At 38.3% G+C, this 21,442-nt stretch overlaps 2 protein-coding genes across 6 annotated transcripts; both read right to left on the bottom strand.

Moving 5' to 3' along the window:
* Nucleotides 1-463: 463 nt before the first annotated feature.
* Nucleotides 464-9,345, bottom strand: LOC139912328 (uncharacterized). Of its 3 annotated transcripts, XM_078287001.1 has the most exons (21): nt 9,243-9,345; nt 9,056-9,120; nt 7,436-7,819; nt 7,048-7,335; nt 6,666-6,962; nt 5,568-5,945; nt 5,179-5,466; nt 4,306-4,599; nt 4,165-4,209; nt 3,722-4,063; nt 3,341-3,637; nt 3,105-3,210; nt 2,895-2,942; nt 2,644-2,670; nt 2,440-2,484; nt 2,338-2,364; nt 2,174-2,221; nt 1,908-1,946; nt 1,741-1,806; nt 1,563-1,617; nt 464-1,037 (listed from the first exon to the last, which is right to left on the bottom strand). In XM_078287001.1, the coding sequence occupies exons 2-21, from the start codon at nt 9,099-9,101 to the stop codon at nt 1,011-1,013; spliced, it is 3,147 nt and encodes a 1,048-aa protein (XP_078143127.1). In that variant the 5' UTR covers nt 9,102-9,120; nt 9,243-9,345; the 3' UTR covers nt 464-1,010. The 3 variants fall into 3 exon arrangements, with proteins under 3 accessions (XP_078143127.1, XP_078143128.1, XP_078143129.1); XM_078287002.1 differs by lacking the exons at nt 1,908-1,946; nt 2,338-2,364 and adding an exon at nt 2,051-2,075 and having other exon boundaries at nt 1,741-1,808; XM_078287003.1 differs by lacking the exons at nt 1,908-1,946; nt 2,338-2,364.
* Nucleotides 9,346-12,895: 3,550 nt separating this feature from the next.
* Nucleotides 12,896-19,206, bottom strand: LOC139912341 (myeloid cell surface antigen CD33). Of its 3 annotated transcripts, none has more exons than XM_071900113.1 (11): nt 19,090-19,206; nt 18,468-18,545; nt 17,410-17,784; nt 16,971-17,270; nt 15,908-16,007; nt 15,677-15,715; nt 15,526-15,558; nt 15,275-15,316; nt 13,309-13,380; nt 13,113-13,140; nt 12,896-13,025 (listed from the first exon to the last, which is right to left on the bottom strand). In XM_071900113.1, the coding sequence occupies exons 2-11, from the start codon at nt 18,511-18,513 to the stop codon at nt 12,960-12,962; spliced, it is 1,101 nt and encodes a 366-aa protein (XP_071756214.1). In that variant the 5' UTR covers nt 18,514-18,545; nt 19,090-19,206; the 3' UTR covers nt 12,896-12,959. The 3 variants fall into 3 exon arrangements, 2 of the variants coding, with proteins under 2 accessions (XP_071756214.1, XP_071756216.1); XM_071900115.1 differs by having other exon boundaries at nt 17,410-17,781; XR_011784659.1 differs by lacking the exons at nt 12,896-13,025; nt 13,113-13,140 and having other exon boundaries at nt 13,314-13,380; nt 15,513-15,558.
* Between the last annotated feature and the right edge of the window lie 2,236 nt (nt 19,207-21,442).

Genomic DNA, 21,442 nt, shown 5'->3' with positions numbered 1-21,442 from the left:
GTATTCATGCATATACGATTCATGATGAGAATGCAGACAGTGGCAACAGAGTGCAACACAGACCTTATGAATCAAAGTCGAGGAAGTCCAGGTCTGAATCAGACTTACGGTCTTTATCTGCTCATTCCAGTCCCTGATTTGAGCTGAACTTTACTGAGTTCTATTTTGTTATTACAGTGGCATGTGTTAGGGTTAGGGTTAGCCATCATAGCAGAACTTTCGGAAATTCTACATTCATTTTAAATTGTATGCAGTAAATGTGAGCAAAACTGCTAATTTGAATTCATATGCATGTGTGGTCGAACACTTAATGTTAGATTTAATGTCTTTCAATAAAAAGAACTGACTATTATGAATGAAATGACAGTTAAAGTAATAAACTACTAACAACAAATGTTAGTTTGTATATGGCATAGATTTTCTAATAGGAAATAAATAATGACACCATGTAGTGAGTCACAGAGAATATAAACAGATTGTTTAATATGTAAATATACAAAATGTAACTATTAATTAATCCTTCAGTTTGTTTTTTTAAAACCCAACTTGTAATTGTGTGAAGGTTTTCCAAAGGTTTCTTCTACAGAACTTATAGAGTGACCAAACTGCATGTCCTACAACTACCTCTCTATTAAGGGTTTATAGCAAGTATAGCACATAAATGGCTTAGTAATGAACATTTTGAAATTCTGTTAAATGAAAGCGGTTCATAAAATAAGAAGCTTTGTAAATGAAAGGGACTACAGAAAGACTGACAGACAGATTCATTAAGTGATGGGCCATTAATGTCAATGAATGTCTATCACCTAGAAACTTTTCAGTCTTCCAGAAAAGCTCTGTAAAGTCACAGGTACATCCGTGTATACACACATACACACACACACACACTCACACACACACACACACACACACACACAGAGAGAGAGAGAGAGAGTCTGTGTGAATGCAAAACAATAACACAGCGTCATGGGCCTGGAAGTGCTTGATGTGTCCAGGATATCTTGAAGGACTCAAAAGTTTGCATATACGTTGTAATCCTACAACAAAATTCAGGGAAATTACAGTCAATTACAATCTCAAATTGTGAAGAAAAGGGAAGAGAAAATCCACACAACATTGTTCTCTGCACCCTGAAGAAGGCCTGGTGGGGCCGCAACGCGTTGGTGCGTTTTAACATGAAATAGCCAAGGTCAATAAAGGCTTTTTAACTTCAGGAGAGTGCCTTGGATTTTCTCTTCTCTTTTCTTCACATATGTCCAATGAGCACCACACGTTTGAAGCCCATGCAGCGTTCCTCTTCTGATCTACAATCTCAAATTGTTCTGTAGGCAATTAGCCTTTAACATTATGCTTTTTGTAATTTACATAACTAAAGAAACAGATGTGCATTTCAAGAGCACTGCATAGCTGTATCAGTCCTAGGTTATATGTTAGATAAAGTGAGACAGCTTAAATAGCAGTGATGCTGGATGATCTCAGATGGATCCAGTGTAATTCATATGAAGTCTGGGGACAATAACAGTCTAATAATCTTTACATCTGATCTGGGCATTACTACTCACGTCTGTGCAGCCAGCCCCAGGCCTGACCGAGTGAGGAGGTCTCCGATTACTCAAACAAGAATAGAAAAGTGAGAAAATAATGAACTTGTGATTTGCAAATACAAAAGAAAATGTGAATATGAAAGGTAGTGTTATGGCTTTGAAAAGAGTGAGAAATAGGTGTGTCATTGATACTCACTCCTTGGGGGATGGAAAGCGTTGTTTGGAGATCTGAGTGTCACAGTTTACAGTTTTGGTGTTGCTTCTAAGAGGAAGAAATCAGGACACACAATATCAGTTTTTGCCAGTCAGTGTGCACAGGAATCGCACTGTAATAAAGTAGTGTACGACTGATTAAACACTTACAGGTAGCCAACACCGAGGTTAGCAGTGTTGCCTTGGTGTCTGCAAAGATAATGAATAAGATCAAAGTTACATGTGGATATTTTTAATTGATGACTGATATTTCAATTGAATATAATATTAACCAGAGATTGGAAAAAGTATCTTGAAAATCTGCTCCAGAATGACCTCCTATAGCAATAGCGGAATTAGTAAACAAAACTAATACTTATCCACCCTAACAGTGAAAACAGTAGTAGCTAAAACCACCAACAATAGAGAGCACCTACTTGGATTTTCTTTGATTTTGCCAGTTGGCACGCCCCTCCACTGCTCCGCTGAGGAAAGTAGAAAAGACATGACTTGTAAAATGGAAACATGGCGTTTTATTGGGGAAGAGAAGGTGGTGTTTTATTTCATAAAACATTAAATGTTGCTTTGTTGGTGCTCTTACCCGGAAAATCTGCTCCAAATGGATCTCCTATATAGAAAGCAGAGTCTCACTATTTGTCAACATATTTGTGTAGTAGTCTGAAATAAGCGTCTGTAGACAAACCTTTTTTCAGGCCTTGGAGGTCTCTGTCTGTCCTCAGGGTATCTTCTGGAAATTTGGATAGGTAATATTTTTCATTGTGAAATGATTTTAAGCAACAAAAGGTAAATAGGTTTAGAGATTAGAATTCGTCAGTGTTTTTTTAATTAGCACAATATGGGACCAATATTTTAACCCATTTTTAAACCATTTATTAATCAAGCCTACCTGGATAATCTATCCCATAGTGATCTCCTATGAAAGGAATCACAAATTATTATTATCACATTTACGTTCATATATTCGAAACAGAATTTAAAAAGTGTATTGAACTGATTCCTCTGGTAGAAATAAAGGACTTGTGGTTCTCAAGACAGGGCATGATTTGTCTTCAGATGAAGCTATTAGCATGAATGTTAACCTGTAACATACAGTATGTAGTCCACATATTATGCACATTCAGGCATTAAAACTCATACCTTTTCTCTGGTCGAGGCGGTGGTCTGAGAGAGTTGTCAGAGCGCCCCCTGTTTGAAACATGGCATACAAAAATGCAAAAAAGTGAATATTTCTTGAACAAATAAATGTTGACTTTTACAGGATAAAATATCAACAGCTTTAGTATTATTTACCAATAGTGACACTTTTTAAATATTTAAATATGACTATTCTAATTTCACATATTCTACCTTTTCCTCCATATGGCCACTCCAACCACTGTAGCTAGGATAATAATGACCAGGGCAACAGGACCAGCTACCGGGAGAGCGCCTCTCAACTGGAACATCAGCGATCCTGGTCAAAGTGGGTTGTACATTGGAGGCTCATACAAATGTATTAAGGAAAATGCAACTCAACATCTTACATCAATGCAGAGCATATACAGGACAGGTGAATCTTGTGCATATTAGACTGGTGCTCTAACCCTTCACATTCAGCTCGACTGTGCTGGCTTGTTGCTTCCCTCGCCAAAAGAGGGCAGTGCAGGTTATGTTTTTGACCCCGTCTCCTCCAGTGGCCATGAAGGTTATGGTGGAGGAGGTCTCCCAGATGCCTTGCGCCTTCCAAATGTACTTGACCTCAGTGGTCAGGGTAGGGACACTCCATGAAAACACCGGAGGATGTGAGGGACATGTGTGTGTCACGGAACATGTGACACTAACCGCTGAGCCAGCATCAACCTCTGCTGGAACTGGGGTCATCACTGGCTTTTCTGGGGAAGCTTAATGTAAATGTAAAGCAAAATATTCTTTAGAGTGCATACAGATTAATAGCATTGCACATTTCAGTGATCCTGAATACAGACCTCTCATAACAATAAATACACAGCTGTTGTTGAAGCTGTATTTGCCATCTCGCCTCTCTGCACGGAAACAGAAGGGTCCGTTGTCAAAGGGCTTGATGTCATCAATCTCCAGCGAGCAGTTCTGCTGGTTCAGGTCTCCTAATATTCTGGTGCGATCCTTGAAATGGTCAAGCACTCGGCTCTGGCCATTGTGGTACACAAAGCCCCCGGCTCTGTTGTGCCAGATGCCACGCAGGTTGGTGATAGGTTCACCCTCCACCTGGAAGTTGCAGGGGACCACCACACAGGAGCGGGTCAGGGCACTGAGTCTGGAGGGGACGTCAGCAGCCAGAACATGGAGGGCTGTAAACAGAGAAACAAACCATGTTGGGTTGCCCATTAGAGATCAGTCCACTGGTAAAGTAACATGAGACTGAGATGGGTAAATTGAGAAGTACACCCACTGTCACTTTTATGTGGAACTATTTCTTCAATTGGTTTCTCATATTCTGAAAGAGAAGGGCAACAAGCACATGTCAAACAAGTATTCACCAAGTGTTCTCACATTATAGAATGACTGCCATGCTTGGCTTGTTGAAACTCACTTTTTATAAGTAGGTGTGCAGAGGCTGAGGTCTGCCCATGAATAAACTGGGCAGTGCAGGTCAAACGTTTACTATTATCATCAAGAGTGGCGATAAAGGTTAGATTAGACATTGTGCTGTAGGTATCGCTGGAGACCTGTTTGGTATGAACTAAACTCTGCATATCTTTGTAGTTCCAGTTGATGGCTGGTGTATTTTTCTTGCACTTGTAGGAAACAGAGCAAATCACATTCTTTGCCACACCCTCTGTTAACTCTCCTGGCTTCTCATCCATCGTGATTTCTTCAAACGGACCTGAGTAGGAATGTAACAGTGAGGTTGAAATCTAACTGGGAGCGCTTTCATTTAAACCTGCAATAAGCGATATCAGACCTTATAACCAATCCTGAAACTAATGTGTGCTATATGTGGAGATTTCATTGAGACAATGATATAAACCAATATCCACACACGAGGGCCAGCTGTGTTGCTGTTTCCACCTCTTTCACCTGAACTTGTTGTCATATTCCGCTCCGGAACAAAGCTCCTCCCAACCCACCTCTTCACTTGTCATTGTAGGACATGTATTTTATTTTTTTTATTGTTATTTTTATTTAACCTTGACCCACCTTATAACCTTCAGTGGGAGAAAGATCTGGCAAAACGAGACTGATAACCAGCGAGACTTCTCAGCAGGTACGTTTAGCTTTGCTGTTAGCCTTTATGTACGTTGCTTTGCTAGGTTTGTCCTTAGCGGCCTCCATAGTGCAGTGGCTTTGCTGTGCTTCATTTACAAATGTGTTGCGGTTTCTGTCACCCTCTAGTGGTCGGAAAATCACTTATTGCAGCTTTAACTAAAATTATCACATCACCTCATATTGCAGGCCTACTCACATTCAACATTAAGCTTGACCTCAGTCGTGGCTGTTTGACCACCAGGGTACTTAACAGTGCACATCACACCCTGATCCTCCTCTCTGACATTCCAAGTCCGCTCTAATGTCTTCTCCCATATCCCATCAGACACTGCAGTGTGTGTGATGCGGTCTCCTCCAGGTATGCCATTTAGGGTCAGGGTGGGGGGAGCAGATGGACATGTATGGCGGACACTGCAGGACACGCTGCTCTGCTCTCCCACCCTGGGGATACCAATGATGCTCACTTGTGGTTGCTGTGCATGGTCTATTAAATCCAGAGAGAGAATAAACATTTGCATAAATGGCATTTTTGGAACTGTGGGTCAAATTCACTCTGTGAAGAGAAGGTATCCAGATATGTCTTACCAGAGACAAGAAGTTGACTGGTTTTATCATAATAGTTTTGATCTAACGTATGGTAGGAGGTAATAGGGTTCTTATCTATCCATGGGTAGAGTCTGTCCTGGTTGTGGGACATCTCCAGCCTCTTAATCTGAAGACTACAATTCCCCTCATTCACAAATCCAACAAGGCTGGTTTTCCCTGTATACTTGTGAATGATCGTCCCTCTTTCGTCAAATACAGGTGGGTGTTCATGGCTCTGGTACAAATACCATATCACTCTGAGGTCGGCAGGCTGGGAGGCAATGTAGGTGAAGCTACAAGGAATGACGACACAGGAGCCTCTCATGCCTGTGATGCTGCCAGGAGTGGTGAAGGACCAACCACGAGACAGCATAGATCCTTTAAACAGAGAAACAATTTGATGCCAAATTGTTAAAATATCTTTTTACCATGCCAACACTGTGAAATTAAATGTAGAAGATTATGCAGTTGTCTGATGCTTCATTTTTTTAAAAAACAAACAAAAACCCTATTGTTTATTTTAAGGAAGTGCGTTAACAGAAAAAAAAAATACTTTCAGCAGTGCGTCTTGCAGCGGGCTTGGGCAAATGCCTTCCTGTGACATTATAAATTCAAGTCTAACTAAATCTCTGTTGACTGACCCTAAATCTAACTCCTCTCCCATCTGTCTCTTTCTACTGTTCACTATCCACAGAAGTAGTAATCATGGTTTTCACACTTAATACTGCATCTACTGCATGCCACAGAGAATTAGCCTACTGCCCACTGTTGCTCCACCTCAGAGAAAAATGAAATCTTGATCTGGCAATAATGAAAGACGCTTTTTAGGATAATCTTTACAATGTTTTGGAAAGAAAAGGCTAAAGTAGCAGTAAGCAGTGCAGTACTAAATGAGGATAGGTAAGATTTGATGAGTAAATAAATTGTTAATGATCCCCATGGCAAAATTTGTTTATGATGCAGGATACAGGATAGATGCAGGATGGATATAGCATATTGGAAGACTTCTATAATGGCCAGTACTGTAGAGTAGAAACGATATTGATTTGTTTTACTTAAATAAATCATTAACCTAACATTACTGTGACTTCCACTCACTCTTAACCTGTAGAGTGATGCTCATTTCCTGCCTGCGTCCCTCAGGGAAGCTCGCATAGCATGTCAGAGATTTTCCTTGGTCCTTAGCTGAGGCTGTGAATGTCAGTATAGACGTAGACCTCCATTTCGCAGGTTCTGTCTTTTCAACTTCAGTGGGGGCACGCATGCCATCATAGTTCCAAGTGAGAACTGGCATTTGTTTAGAGCAGGTGTAGTAGACAGAGCAGGTTACTTTGTTTGCTTTTCCCTCTAGAAGCTCCTGTGATTGGGAGCTGATAGTCACTGGCCAGAAAGAACCTGAGATAAAATTGGTTAAACATTTAAAATTTCAGGTCAACATTGCAGACAAAGCATATGTTATTTTTCCAATTCCATCACTTACATCCTGCATTTAGGTTTTTACGAGCTTTGGCACCTATACCGCCAAGATGTCGGGCAGAGCACTCCACAATTTGGTGGTCTTTCTCTATGACCAGCGTGGTCGTCAAGATGGTTTTGGATGTGCCATCAGACAGTGACTCACGAGTTAGTTTGTGCCCTCGCAAGGGGATGTTGAGACTCAGAGTGGGTGGGTAAGATGGACATGTGTGGGAAACAGTGCACTGGACGGTCACTTCCTGTCCCACCATCAGGTTGCCAAAGATCTGAATCACTGGGTTCTCTGCCCTGTCTTTACAAAGAAAATGTGAAGAATTATTGATGGAATGACTAAACATCAATTTGAAAATAGTGCCGTGAAAACTTTTTATAAGCCCAACTTGATAACTTACCCACTACTTCAATTGTTACAGTTGTATCAAAGAATGCGTAGGTCCTTCTCCCAACATGTTCTGGATCCACCCAAGGGTAGATCTTCTGCCTGTGGTGAGACCAATCCACTGGGTAGATTTCAAGACTACATACCTTACCATGTGTAGAGGCAACTCGGTGCGTTCTCCCCCTAAATTGTGCAATGATGTCTTTTGGATACCAGGGGTCATAAACCAAAGGATAACCATGGTTCACATACTGGTACCAGACCAAACGGTTTGGGTTTGAGGGTGGGTGCTGATAGTAGTCATAACTGCAAGGGATGACGAGACAGGAGCCTTTCAAGCCTTTGATATTGCTTGGCATTTTTACATTCCAGGCTCTGGAAATGCAGAGAAGGCACCCTGGGAGAGGACCAATCGGCAACAGGCAAAATAAAAACCACACATCAGTTTAGGTCACGTGATCTCATAACATTTCTTGAACTCTGAAACGCAGACTACGTGTTGTGGACATGAATTATGTCAAGGTTACGTTCTTCCACCATGAATTGGACTATGTGACAATACACTAAAAAAAAAAAAACTGTAAAAAAAAAAACAACAACGGTCAAACGCTTGACAGCACACGTTGCCAAATGTTAACCGTAAAATTACAATTCAGGTTAGTATATTGAAATAAGGTGATTTTTCTGTGAAATAACACTCTATGTTCATGTAAAAAAGTGTTAGATACTGTAAATATACAGACTGCATGTTATTCCATTCTACAAATTCTAACTGTACTGTTTTACAGTTAATGTTTGGCAGCCCATTCCACAACATTTTACTGTTATTTAAAGGGGGAAAAAAACTGATGTTATCTGTACTTTTCAATTACAAACAAAAAGCTGTAAAAAAAACTATGACAATATGATAATATTGGTTGTATTGATATATCTTTGTAAAAAATACAATGCTGCTTGTAAAATTAGCACTATTGTCTTTTTTAAAACAGAAAATGTATTTACTTATCAACAAAGCATATAACCTGTTAAATTACAGAACAGAAATTTAATAAAGCGTAATAACTGCAATTTTACAGTTTTTCAAAATACATGAAATCCTTGAAAATCTACAGTATAGTGTCTGTTTTTTTTGCAGGCCCATTTCCCTTTTTTTGGATACGCCATGTTCACTGCTTTCAAGTTTAGGCAAGCAAAACTACTTTGGTTAAGGTTATGGTTTAGGTTAGGGTTACTAAAACAATTTGGTTGAGGTTAGGGAAAGGCTTTGGTCATGGTAAAATAAGACAAACTTCAGCTAAAAATCACAACTTCACTCACGGTAGACATATTCTTGGTTTGAGTTGGGAATCGAACCTGTCTAGTTGGACATGAAGGCAAATGCTTACGCTCATCCACCACCTTGACCATTTCACCCTGATTTTCCACCCTGACTTTCAATGTCAGCTTAGTTCCTGTTTCTAGTTGTGCCTCCTTCACGTAATCCTTTCTTGGTGGAAACCATAGACCGTAAAACACATATTTCTCTCACTTTTATATCATGCTCATTTCACTAAATTTCAGGCTGGGTCAAACGCTCCATGTTTACATTTATGATAAACGACAATTGAAGAATACAAAAAACAGAGTAGCTTACCTTGAATCAACATGCAAAGAAGAAAATGTTGGATAAATCCAGCCATCCTGAGGTATACCACACACCTGAAAGCCATATGAAATGACCATCTCAGTTATCATTATATTATTGTTTCATTTGCACTAGACAATACAAATTAGACCACAAATCTGTGAATGACAATTAATTAACATTTCTCAATACTTACCTTTTTATCTTGCAGAAATGCAAATTTCCTTGTTAAACAATGTGAAAATGTAGATGTTAGAGCATAGCTGCTCAGTGTATCGACAGTAATAGGCCTACAATATAATTTGTTCTACATATTGCACAGTGCACATCAGACTCCACCCATCACCTTAAGAAAAACACCCTGTGGTTAAATGCATCACCCTGCTTTCTGAGACCATAAAAGTATTGAACCAGAACAGGTTTTTCAAAGTTTCAGGTCAATCACAAGTTAATTTTAGCCATAGCTGTGAAAAAAAAACATGTGAGAACTCATGCAGAAAAGGGAGGGCAGGAAATGTATGTTACGCTGCCCACATGTGATTTCTTGCTAACAGGTGTCTGTAAACCTACGTATTGGAAAATTCTTCGTTCGAAATGACAGTGGAAGTATGAAAATCTCCCTAATACATCATGCACTTGCACTGCAAAAAAATCTCATTAATATCATTTAGTGTGATATTCAGTCTTCAAATCTTATTAAGTGAAACACAAGGAACTGGATAAGTCTTTATTAAATATCTAGATGATTTTAAATAAATTGTAAAATCAGGATGGCTTACTTGGAGAGTTCTATAATTGTTTTTTTAGAAGAGCTCCTACTTTAACCAAGGTCTATAAGTAGCCTACACCTAATTTAAGGAAAATGTAACACTTTATTGCAATCTTTCTTGATGATACATTTACATATAGAAATCATATTCATATAATTGCAATATTCTTTGTTTTAGTTTTTTGTAAACAAAAGTGAATAACGGTAAGAAAGGAGAGAACAAAAAAGGAAAACTGGGTAAGAAAAGAAAAGAAAAAATAAAGTTGAATATCCTCTACACACACACACACACACTCACTCTCAGTGTTAAGATGTGATGGTGTTAGGTCTCGATCTACATATCAATTCATGTGCTGATGCCCATTGAGCTACCTCGGTCTCACAATATAGAAAATGTTTAAGCATTTGTTCCAGCGTCTTTCAAATTCTGCCTCTTGATTCCTTATTATCCTTTCCATTTTTAATATTCCTTGCATTGTTGATTCTTAACTTGCTGGCCTGGCAGATAGCCTTCAACCAGTCACTTGTTTCATAGCAGCTACTCTTAAGAATCCTGTATAAATACGTATCTGATTCCTGAGTTATTTCTAGTTTTGGTATTCCTAAAATAGTACATACCAGAAGAGGTTTAATACTGGGCAGAAAAAGAACATGTGTGACTGATTTACATGTGGTTTAGGAGTATTCCCTCCAGTACAAAAATGGACAATATATTAAAAGTCTGGGCACAAAAAGGACTAAAAACATATTCACAATTGATGATAAAAGATGTAGTGGCATTAAACTCATTTTAATCAATTTAATTTAGCACAATCACATTTTTTTCAAACATCTACAAGTTTGGAACTACAGTATATCATGTTGAATGTCAGCAACCCAATTTTAACAATTCTGGTTATAAAGCAAATTTTAAGTGATTATGGTGAAATGTCTGAATATAAAATCAGTCATCAAAGCCAGAAGCAGTGATGTTATCAGGTAAAAGCCCTCCACAACTTGATGAAATGGTTAAATTCCACTGGTCTAGTTGTGGATTTAGATACCTTCAAAGTTACCATCACTCCTTCCAATTATATGAAGCCAACTACAGAGAGTTAATGGAAGATGAAAAAGCAGATTTACTAAGATGGGAGGTTCTTCCCTCATCATTGATTGAAAGAGTGGAAACTGTGAAAATGAGCATTTTACCATTCTTTTTTTTTTTTTTTTATATCAGTCCTCACCTATACTGGTTCCCCTGGCAATATTCAAACTTTTGAGATTTATATGGCAAAATAAAAAGCCTAGAATTAGATTAAAGACACTCTCATACCCAAAACAAAAAGAAAGCCTTAACTTGCCTAACATCAAATACTACTCTGAGCAGCACAGCGGAGAATTTTGGTAGCATGGATGACAAAAATGGTAATGAAAAGGCAATGAATGGATAAAATTTAATTTGAAAATATGGTCAAATGTGAAAGGAGACTGAAAATAGTGGCTTATATTGAGTTTTTCCCCAGTTAAATACTGTAGATATCGGGTTTAGAAAATGGGCTGACAAGGGGTTGACCGCTATAGGTCAGCTGTTTGATGGGGAAGTTATAAGGTCATTTGAAAAGCTTCAGCGGGATTTTGGTTCATGTACATGTTATTTCTGTAGATTTTTGAAATTGAGACACTATTTACAAAAACATGTGGAGCCAGCACACTATACTGTATACTGGGAGAGGTGCCAAAAGGAATAGACAACAAACATCAAATATGTTTACTTGAATTGTTGTTGTTTATTGCAAAGAAAATGATTATAATTTCCTGGAGAAAATCAAACCACCAACAGTGAAAAATTGGACAGAGAGTGTGGAAAGAGTGTATACTATGGGGCGTATAACAGCTAAACTTCAACTAAAGACAGATATTTTTTTTTTTACATCAAATGGACTCCTGTTATATAACATCATGCATTATGTAAAAAAAAAATGGCATGTCTCTGTAGTCTTAAGGGTTTGGATATGTACACGCAAAGACAAGCATATGCACATACGGTACAAATTCATTTAATACATAGGTGCAGGTGAATATACAGTATGTCTTAATGTTGATGGGTGCTTATATAGAGAGGTGTATGCATGTATGTAGGCTATGTATGTAGACGTATGTATGTGTGAGTGTACATCTGTAAGTATGTGTATATGTATGTATATATGTTTGTATAAATGGGTGTATACAGTATATGCATAAAAATAGGAAAGGTCTCCCTCACCCCACCCCTCTCTATTTATTATTATTATTGCTATTTTATTTATTTATCCCTCCTCTTTTTCTTCTTTACTTTTATTTACCTTTTAATGTTCTTTTCTCTTAATTTCTATTTACTTATTTACTTTGATCCCATCTTTGAAATCATCTCATACTTGTTAACCTTTTACCCCGATTTTTAAGATTTAAAAATAATGCAGATACCATTATTATTACGTGATGTTACATGAAAATGATTTGACTATAATGTAAAAGAGTATTGAAACACAATAAAGACTGTCAAAAAATAAATAAATTTCTAAAATCATAAGCGAGTATGGAAGCGTAATGCATTCACTTGAGAAAAAAAAAATTGCCCTGTTTTTCTGAATTAACGAGATAATTATCTCAGAAAAACAGCAGATTTTTTTTTTTTTAAATGCTGTTTTTCTGAATTAACGAGATAATTATCTCGTTAATTCAGAAAAACAGAGCAGAATTTTTTTTTCCCATGAAAACTTTTCTCAGAATTCTGAGATAATTATCTTGTTAATTCAGAAAAACAGAGCATTTAAAAAAAATTCTGCTCTGTTTTTCTGAGATAATTATCTTGTTAATTCAGAAAAACAGGGCAATTTTTTTTTTCTCAAGTGAATGCATTACGCTTCTGTAAATGAGAGCCTGATGTAATTTCCATGAAGATATTGTGCATTACTTCAAAATGCATTTTAATTTTCCTGATGATCAAATTATCAAGATGAAAGAATTAAATACATTTTGCTCTGTAGAAGAGACTGAGTGGGCTGAATAAACAGGATAACAGAATTGCAATCATTAAGTGCACTAAATGCAAACAATCATTATGGAGGTGATTAGATTTGTCGGTTGCTTTGATCTTGACCTCTCTCTTTGGAAGGCAATATTGCTTCAGAGGTTTCCATAGATGTTGAGGTCCGCGGTGTTTGTATAATCAGCATCATCGTCATCAAAGTCCTGTGAGAAATTACAGTCATTATACTTCGAGAGCTTGGTAGTGGATGTATTATTTGTGAATAAATCAGCGGCAATTTTAGTACGTACCTCATTGTATTTGCTGAATCTTGGCTGGCTGAGGCCCATTAACAACAACAACAACAACAACAACAAGTTTCATATACTATAATCAACAACAACAACAACAACAACAACAACAACAACAATAGCAATTATAATAATGCAATTTTCAATGTACTATATGGTGTCAAATGGTCAAGTTTAAGAGAAGTGAGCCAAGTACCTTTTGGGGGATGGGAAACGAGGCTTGGAGAGTGTCTGGTTGCCTGAGGTTGTTGAACTCACATTATTGGACCTGTGGATCAAAATCTTTATTATTACACTATCTGGAAAACAACGATTAGCTATTTAACCTTTTTCACTTAGGACACCTACATATGAACTGTACCCAAATCCACCATGTCTCTTTTGTTTGCGTATTACACGATAAATCGATCACTCAACATACAACATAGACAATAAAACATGGACATGTATTTGTTTAAATATAGCAAAAAGTACACTTTTGAAAGTTAAGGTTGGTTCAATGTGAAAATCAGAGCAAGTAAGGAAAGTTTCAGCCACAAATAATATTCACTTATATTCTCACTAGGGCTGTGCAAAAAAATCGATACAGCTGAGTATTGCAATATTTTTTTCCACGATACTGTATCGATTTTCCAGCCCCTCGTATCGATACATTAAAAAAAAATTATTCATGTTTTAAACAGATTTAAAATGTCCTTAAATTTCCCTCAAATCCCTTTGAATTAAATAGTTTCGACTCAATTTGTCCGCTGAGTTATCAATATAATGTGATGTACATATTAGACTACCCAGGTGCAGGGCAGGAATTAATGTATACCACGGCCAAACGGCCAGTGCCGTGGATGCCCCGGAGTGTGGCCGTAATGTCCCTTCTAAAATTAACTATCCACACGGCCAGTTTGGCATGCCCTATTTTCAACTGGCCGTTGTGCCCAGGTTGTGCCCTTAAAAGAAAGTTGCGGATTTCTTCATTTAAAACTACATGCGACGCAGCAAATAAACAAACTCGTTTTCCAGAGTCTCTGTCATCACGCTGGACATCAACAGTAGCGCGAGATTTCTCCCACTCGTTAACGTAAACATTAACAGCTAATTATTAATTAAACTGAGAGGGAGAGAAAGACGCCATCGCTAACTGCTAAGCTATCGCTAACTGCTAAGCTAAGTAACTAGCAGATCTGAAAAGCGTGTAAACAACTGTGGGATTAGCAAGAAAGTCGCTAAAAGAAGGAGAGAGCTATGAGTGCTTGAGCAGAATTAGTGTAAGTTTAAATGTACAGCGGGTAGCTGCTGTAATGAAGAATATAGCAAAATTAACTGGGTTGAGAGCAGCAAAAACGCTATCAGTAGCAGTGGTCTGCATGAGGCGTTTAGGGAACATCGGTAAATTGTAGCACCTACCGATAGTCTGCATGAGGCGTTTAGGGGACATCTGTAATTTGTAGTTACAGAAAATAACCTGGGTTACACTTACATTATCGTGTGTTACTGGACATGTAACTAACTTTGCAGTCTGAGCCATCTTACATATGTGCTGTATCACACTGCAGCACTTAATTTTTCTATTAGGATATTTATTTGTTGAGGAAAAAGGACTGAAAAAAGGATTTTAATAACCATTGGTTTTGGCCTTGGTGCCCTACATTTTGGCTGCGATGTCCCAATAAATTTGTATTTATCAAAGGCCAAAGTGGCCTTGCCCTAAAAATGACTTAATTCCAGGCCTGCAGGTGGTACACAGCAAGTTGTATTTTCAGCTCTATTTTTACATTTTCAGTAAATTATGTAGAGTATTGCAATGTATCGCAATATGTATGGTATTGCAATGTATCGGGATACAATCGTATCGTGACCCATGTATCGTGATACATATCGTATCGTGAGGTCCTTGCCAATACCCAGCCTTAATTCTCACATATTTCAACACATGAAAGTCCTGTTTTTCAGACATCGAGAATCTGCCACAGACAGACCTTTTGTTGTTAAAAAGGAGAACAGAAAATATGCAAATTCTATGCATAGATCTTCTAAAAAAAAACAACAGAATTCCCTTCACCAGCCATGCGTGGGTCTGTTTAAAGTTGAAAGTTGAAAGTGAGAGTACAGAACTAATAGATAAGAAATAATAGTATTTAGAAGATAAAGATTAAAACGCCCTTTACCTTTGCTCAGGATGAAATGGTCCAGGGCCCCCAGAATGGATCCTGAGAGTTTCACAAGTATTAATTAACATCATCAGAGTTACACTTATTTCAGCTATTTATTGATCTCAGCTAAATTCATTCCTGCCTACTTCCCCCTTCTTTTCTCCGGCAGATTCCACAAGTTTATGGGGACAAAATGGATTCCTGTGGCAACTCATGGCCAAAAAAAAAAACCCAAGTTAATCCCCAAAATCACCCGCTTTTCTCACCTGCGAGACAGTCTGGACAGCCGGTTCCACAGGCTAAATGTGACAGAACAGAGTCATTAGTAGGCGTCAGACTGAAAATCGAATCATGATAAGGATGTAAAAGCATTGAAACGACGAAACTGAATCTGCTCTACAACATATTCGTACTTACTTGCCTTCCCCACTGCTTTCTAGTTCTGCAATACGTCTCCTAGAGCAAACAGAAAATGCCATTTCATTGAGAAACACATACGATACACAAACTTTGATGTACTGAAGATGAGGCAGGAAGAGGGTAAATTAATTCCTTTAATTGTTCAAGGATTCTTAATGTGTTTATTACTGATGGGTTTTTGTTCTCAGTCTGTCGGCTAATGTCACCCAGTGTACTGAAATGACTCACTTGTATTTTTTAATCATGACAACGCACAGTGCTCCGAAAACCACCGCAGTACCAACCCCAACTGCTGTAGGGATGATGATGTACAGGTGGTTTTCTGTACCTGCAAACAGACAGAAATCTGAGAATTGCTGAACCATGTTTCCTCTAGGAAGGAGAAAACATCCAGTATGGTCAAAATGAAGGACATACCTACAAAAAAGACTTGTGCTCCCTCTCTACCAAAAATCTACGAAAAAATTCTCATTAATTGGGGATATTGAGATGGACTATAAAGCAGCTTACATCAGCATCATGCCCTTGAAACCAATGGGTGACCACTCATGTCTTTGTGATAGAGGCAGAGAGAAATGCATCACAGGATCAAAGTGATAACTCAGAAGGTTAGGTTGTGCTTAAAGCTGGAATCCAGGACTTTTTTCCAGTAATAAATAAAGTTATTTTATCCATCTGGATCAGGTTACACAATACCAATTGGCAGTATCACCATGGTTGGAGACGCACTTCAGAGACCACTATTGAAATTTTTGACAGGGTAGGACGAAAGACTGCTGACTATCCGACTAATGTTAGCAAACACAGGTTACCTGCACTGGGTAGCCAAGTGCCGCTAGCTAGTTAGCATAGCCGACCCAAAGAGCTTACAGTGACAATAATTTTTGGCCAACCTGAGTGATATACTAGCAGCACACATTGTATGTTGCTGTTACTGTCAAGTTGCAATATTTACATCATCATAAGCAAATGAACACTTCCGTGGTTGTCTGGTTGTGGTTTTAACATCAGTTCAAATATTTTTTGCTGCCAGACGGGGAGACAAAACAGGGTAACAAAATCATGGATTTCAGCTTTAAAACTTGCCTTGCCCATTAAGAGATGACTGGATTGATGTCATGCAAGGAGATACACCCCAAACTGGTGCAAACCCCTTCAATATGGAGGGACTTGGTGGTTAAGTATTACCTTCATTTTGACCATACTCAGTATAAAAGTTCACAAAGTATTATCTACTGCACTATCCTATAGTTTAGGGAATAAATGACCAACAAAGAGAATAAAGGCTCACGTTTTACAAAGAGCTGAAGGGTTTTAGATGAGCTGCTCCCTCCATAAAACTCGGCTGTGCAGGTGATCTCGGAGTGATCGTCCTTCTCCTCAGGAATGAACGTCAGAATAGACTGTGTCTGCCACTCACCATGGCCACGGTCTTTGTGATCCTCAATGATCCCGTCTTTGGAGCTTTTCTTACTCCATGTGAGTGTGGGCATATTGGAGGGACAGGTGTGAATAATAGAACAGGTGATAATGTACGGATGACCCTCAATGGCTGTCTTTGTGTGAGTCAGTGTAGGATTTGGAGGCTTAGCTACATGTGAAAAAAGAAAAAGGAAAAAGAGAGAAATCATAATGTTACATGAGAAATTGGTGTAGGTTTCTGAAGTCTGGAATGGAGATCTTTTTTGACAATGCAGTGTATGTACTATATGCAAGATATTTACACGTACAGAGCATTTGCAGCCGGACACAGCTTTCCACAAATTCTCTCTTCTCTGGCATTTCGACTCGGAAACAGAAAGGGCCGATGTCATGTTTTTTTAGTTCAGTCATCTTTAAGGTGCAGTTCTGGTCTCCCAGGTCTCCCACCAACTCTGTGCGGTCCCTAAAGTTCTCTGTGATACTCGAGTGCTCCTCATGATAGACCGTTTCATTTTGATCATCATAAAGATGCCAGATCCCTCTGATTTTGCTGCTGGGTAGTTTGTGTCCAGGATATGTGAAACAGCAAGGCACCACAACGCAGGACGTAACCAGGGCCTTGAGCTCCTTGACCTTGGCGTCCCTTTGGCCAGAAACCACAAGGCTGCTGATAGATGCAGCTGCTGATGAAAGAGAATAATTAATTTGCCTCTTAAAAATCTAGACGACTTCTAGGAAATCTCATTTTGATTGATTCGATTTGTATTTGGGGTATAGACCTCGTAAGTCAAATGATGTCAGCTTTGCCCAAATATGGCTCATGGTTCCATAGCGATTTCTCCGTAGGGAAAATGAATGGGGTTTCACATAATCGTCTCTGTCACAGTCTACGTTTAATGCAGGATTTTCAAAGTCGGTACGTTTTTACCTACGTATATTTATGTCTCTAATGGCACTGGGTCCGTTGATTTCTATAACCGTTTTCTAGTCTAAGTAGTATTTTTGCTAGCAACAAGCTAAACACTTCAGTGCATATAATTTGCGTCAGCGGGCTTCTACTCTGATTCTGTATGTTGCTTAGCAACTCTCAAGGATCAGCGTTGTTGTCGTGCCTCCTGTCAGTACCTTTCTGCAGGAAAGCTAATGATCCTAAAACAAACAATTAAATGACTCTTCTCTATTATGTGAAACCCCATTCATTATGTGAAATGACGATTATGTCACGATTATGTGAAAACCATTCATTTTCCCTACGGAGAAATTGCTATGGAACCGTGAGCCACATTTGGGCATGTGGGCATCTGACTTACGAGGTCTATAGGCATGAGATGAGAACCTCAAACAAAGGGGAGACTAATAATGTTACCTTCTAAAAGCAGCCAGAATATCATCATCCTTCTCTGTTTGTCCATACTTGTCTGACTTGTGTTCTTGATTTAATCCACTGTGGGGATGTTTATATGAAATGAAATGAAATAAAATCACAAGCAAGACAACATGCAAATTACAATTGTGAAAGTGGAACTGCATGAAATAGCACTAATCTGAAGCCGTGAGTGCCAAATGTATAACGATATTATTAATGTCCTCATACAGGATACATGTGGAAAAGCACATAATACTTTGAACTTCATTTAAATAGACAAATCGAAGATGAAAATATTTTCTATCATATAATCATGTTCATACATCTTCTAGCTTTCTATCTATCTTTATCCATTCATACGATGACAATTTTCATACAACTAGCAGATTAGCCATTAATAAATCTTATAAGTCAGAGACAGAAGGTAAACAATAACAGTGAAAGACATTTCATAGTATATCAAACCAAAATTTCCAAAATTTCCCAATTATCAAGTGAAACTGAGGTGACATATTATATGTCAGAAACTCCCAAAATGCCCAGACAAATTAGCTGAACCAACATTAGATGAATATGTTATTGTGCTGTATTCAAGTATAATTTGGAGTCACCAGAATCTTACCTGATTTTGCTGCTGTCTGGCTGATCAGAGCTGATTCTGTTTTGCAAAAAAGATCAAAATCTTTGAGAACAGTAACCGTCAGGAGTTATATGACATGCTGCTCTGTAGAGTTACAACAGAATGATGAACTTTGATGAAAATGTGACCTCTAGGGGTCACAGTAAAACTGCAAATGACATGAGGCATTTCCTGGAAACAAAACCTCCATAGGTCCTACCATAAAAAGGAGTTACTATCAATGTGCATGCTATTATTAGGTATGAACTATGATCACACAAGTACAAAAAGAGAAAAAAAAATCCATATATTACTGGTACTCTAGAATAGTAGCATATTGAGCACATTTTATTATTGCCAATGTATTGTCAACAAATCAAATGAAACTGCTACACACTATACACTGCTATAAACTGTGACAGAGCTAGGCTTACAATGAATACATATCTAAGTCTCTAATATTTACAGAGATAAGACCTTTTCACATGATGAAATGGTGAAACTGTGTGTTATTGATTAGAGGAATTTGTGATTGATACAAACAATTGTTTCTGAGATCCATTAATCAGCAGTGATTAATGTGATCAGTGGTGATTAATTGCTGCTTTGATGACAGACAGGGTCAAGCCCTCTGTCCACCTGAGAGGTCGGCCTTTAAAATGGAGGCGCCTGTCCACCTCTGCTTCAGTTACTGACCGCCTTGGAACATCAACAGATAAACCAAAGGTGACATCTGGTAAGAAGTGACAGTACTGTGGCCTATTTTAACAACCCAGGAAACGACGTATGGGATTGGGGTATGTGGATTCCTTAGTTTGACATGCATATATATTTTTCTGTTAATGTGTAATTAATAGGTATTCATTTGGTATATTTTCTTTGATTTTTCATTGACAGATTTGTCCTGAACATCCATTCCTATCATGGGGAACTCGGCATCTAGCGGCCTCATCACCCCGAGTCCCAGGAAACTGTCCTGGGGGCGGCAAAAAGAAGACACGGTCAAACTGGAGGACTTCCTGGCACAGCATGAAGAGGATCTCTGGAGTGCTGAAACGAAGCAAAGCATTGCTGTGCGAAAGATGTACCTGGCCCGCAGCATCCGTTACGTTCGCCTAGCTGCCTCAGACAGCAGCAGCTTGGGTCCCAACAGAGGAGGAATGCTAAATCCTGCTTTTGTTGGTGATCAGGGTCCATGAATACGTCAACAACTGTCTGTGGTGACTGCTCCAAAAAACTTTGTTTATTACGGACATTTAAGCACAACACAGCAACTTAGCAAGAAGATCCTGACAGCACGGATATTAGAAAATAAAAACAAGAATGTCCTTGAGTATGTGCTACAGTGTTTTTCAGTGTGTGGGAAAATGTATGGGCGCTTTGGTGTCACTTTACAGTTACAGTTAATAAAATGGAGAAGCTAATTCTTTTAACTTGTTTTCATGCATGGTTTTTGGACTGCAGGGATGCGCACAGACCTAGGAAGGGGCAGGTGAATAATAATCCATTAATAATAATAATAATCCAATCCAAAAAAGAACCCCAAACCATATCTTCTTTTAAATGTTAAGGTCCTGGACCATGGTAAAATTGTACCTTGGAGAATGAGAAGGTAACAGCTAAGAGGAGCTGTGATCTCTGTAGACATCCTGCAACATGGAAAGTTTATATTTCCATTGATAAACTCACACTTAAAACTTATTTTTGTGAGTGTGGGCATTCCTTATGTTCCTATACCCACAAATCTGCGCCTAATGTCCTCTAAAAAGGTTTCTAGTTAAAAGCCATTCCTTTGCTCTCAGCACAGTGCCTTACTGTACTGGTGCCAAAATGTGAGTTCATGAACAGGAAGCGGTGGGTGTATGTAAATAAAGTCTTGATAGTAACAATATAGATGGAAAAACCAGAGTTTTACGTTACTCCTCTGTTTTGTGTACTAAACACATTATGGACATAATCAAGTGAAACTGAGGTGAACTTGTGCACTGAATGAAACCATTTTATTTTAATTTTTGATTTACTGTTTATGTGTTTTATTCAGGGGTTCTGCTGCCGTATTAGGAGAAATCACACATCGCCCAGATCACACATCCTGTGTGATTACTCTCACTATCAACTGAACCAAGGAAACCCATACTTGTGGTGTTGTGATAATCACATGCTAATTTAAGATAAATATAATTTTTAATTTTTGTGTTTATTTTTATTTAAATGCATTTACAAAACAATTGCTTTCAACCAACACTTGCTGTATAATCATTTAATCATAATGTCTCTAAAATGAAAGCTTTGTTAACAATTTCTATTATTATTATTATTATTATATAATTTGTATATTGCATTCTTGTATTCTGTC

Source organism: Centroberyx gerrardi, chromosome 12 (assembly GCF_048128805.1).
Source record: "Centroberyx gerrardi isolate f3 chromosome 12, fCenGer3.hap1.cur.20231027, whole genome shotgun sequence".
NCBI lineage: Eukaryota > Metazoa > Chordata > Actinopteri > Beryciformes > Berycidae > Centroberyx > Centroberyx gerrardi.
This window is presented reverse-complemented; position numbering and strand designations above follow the sequence as displayed.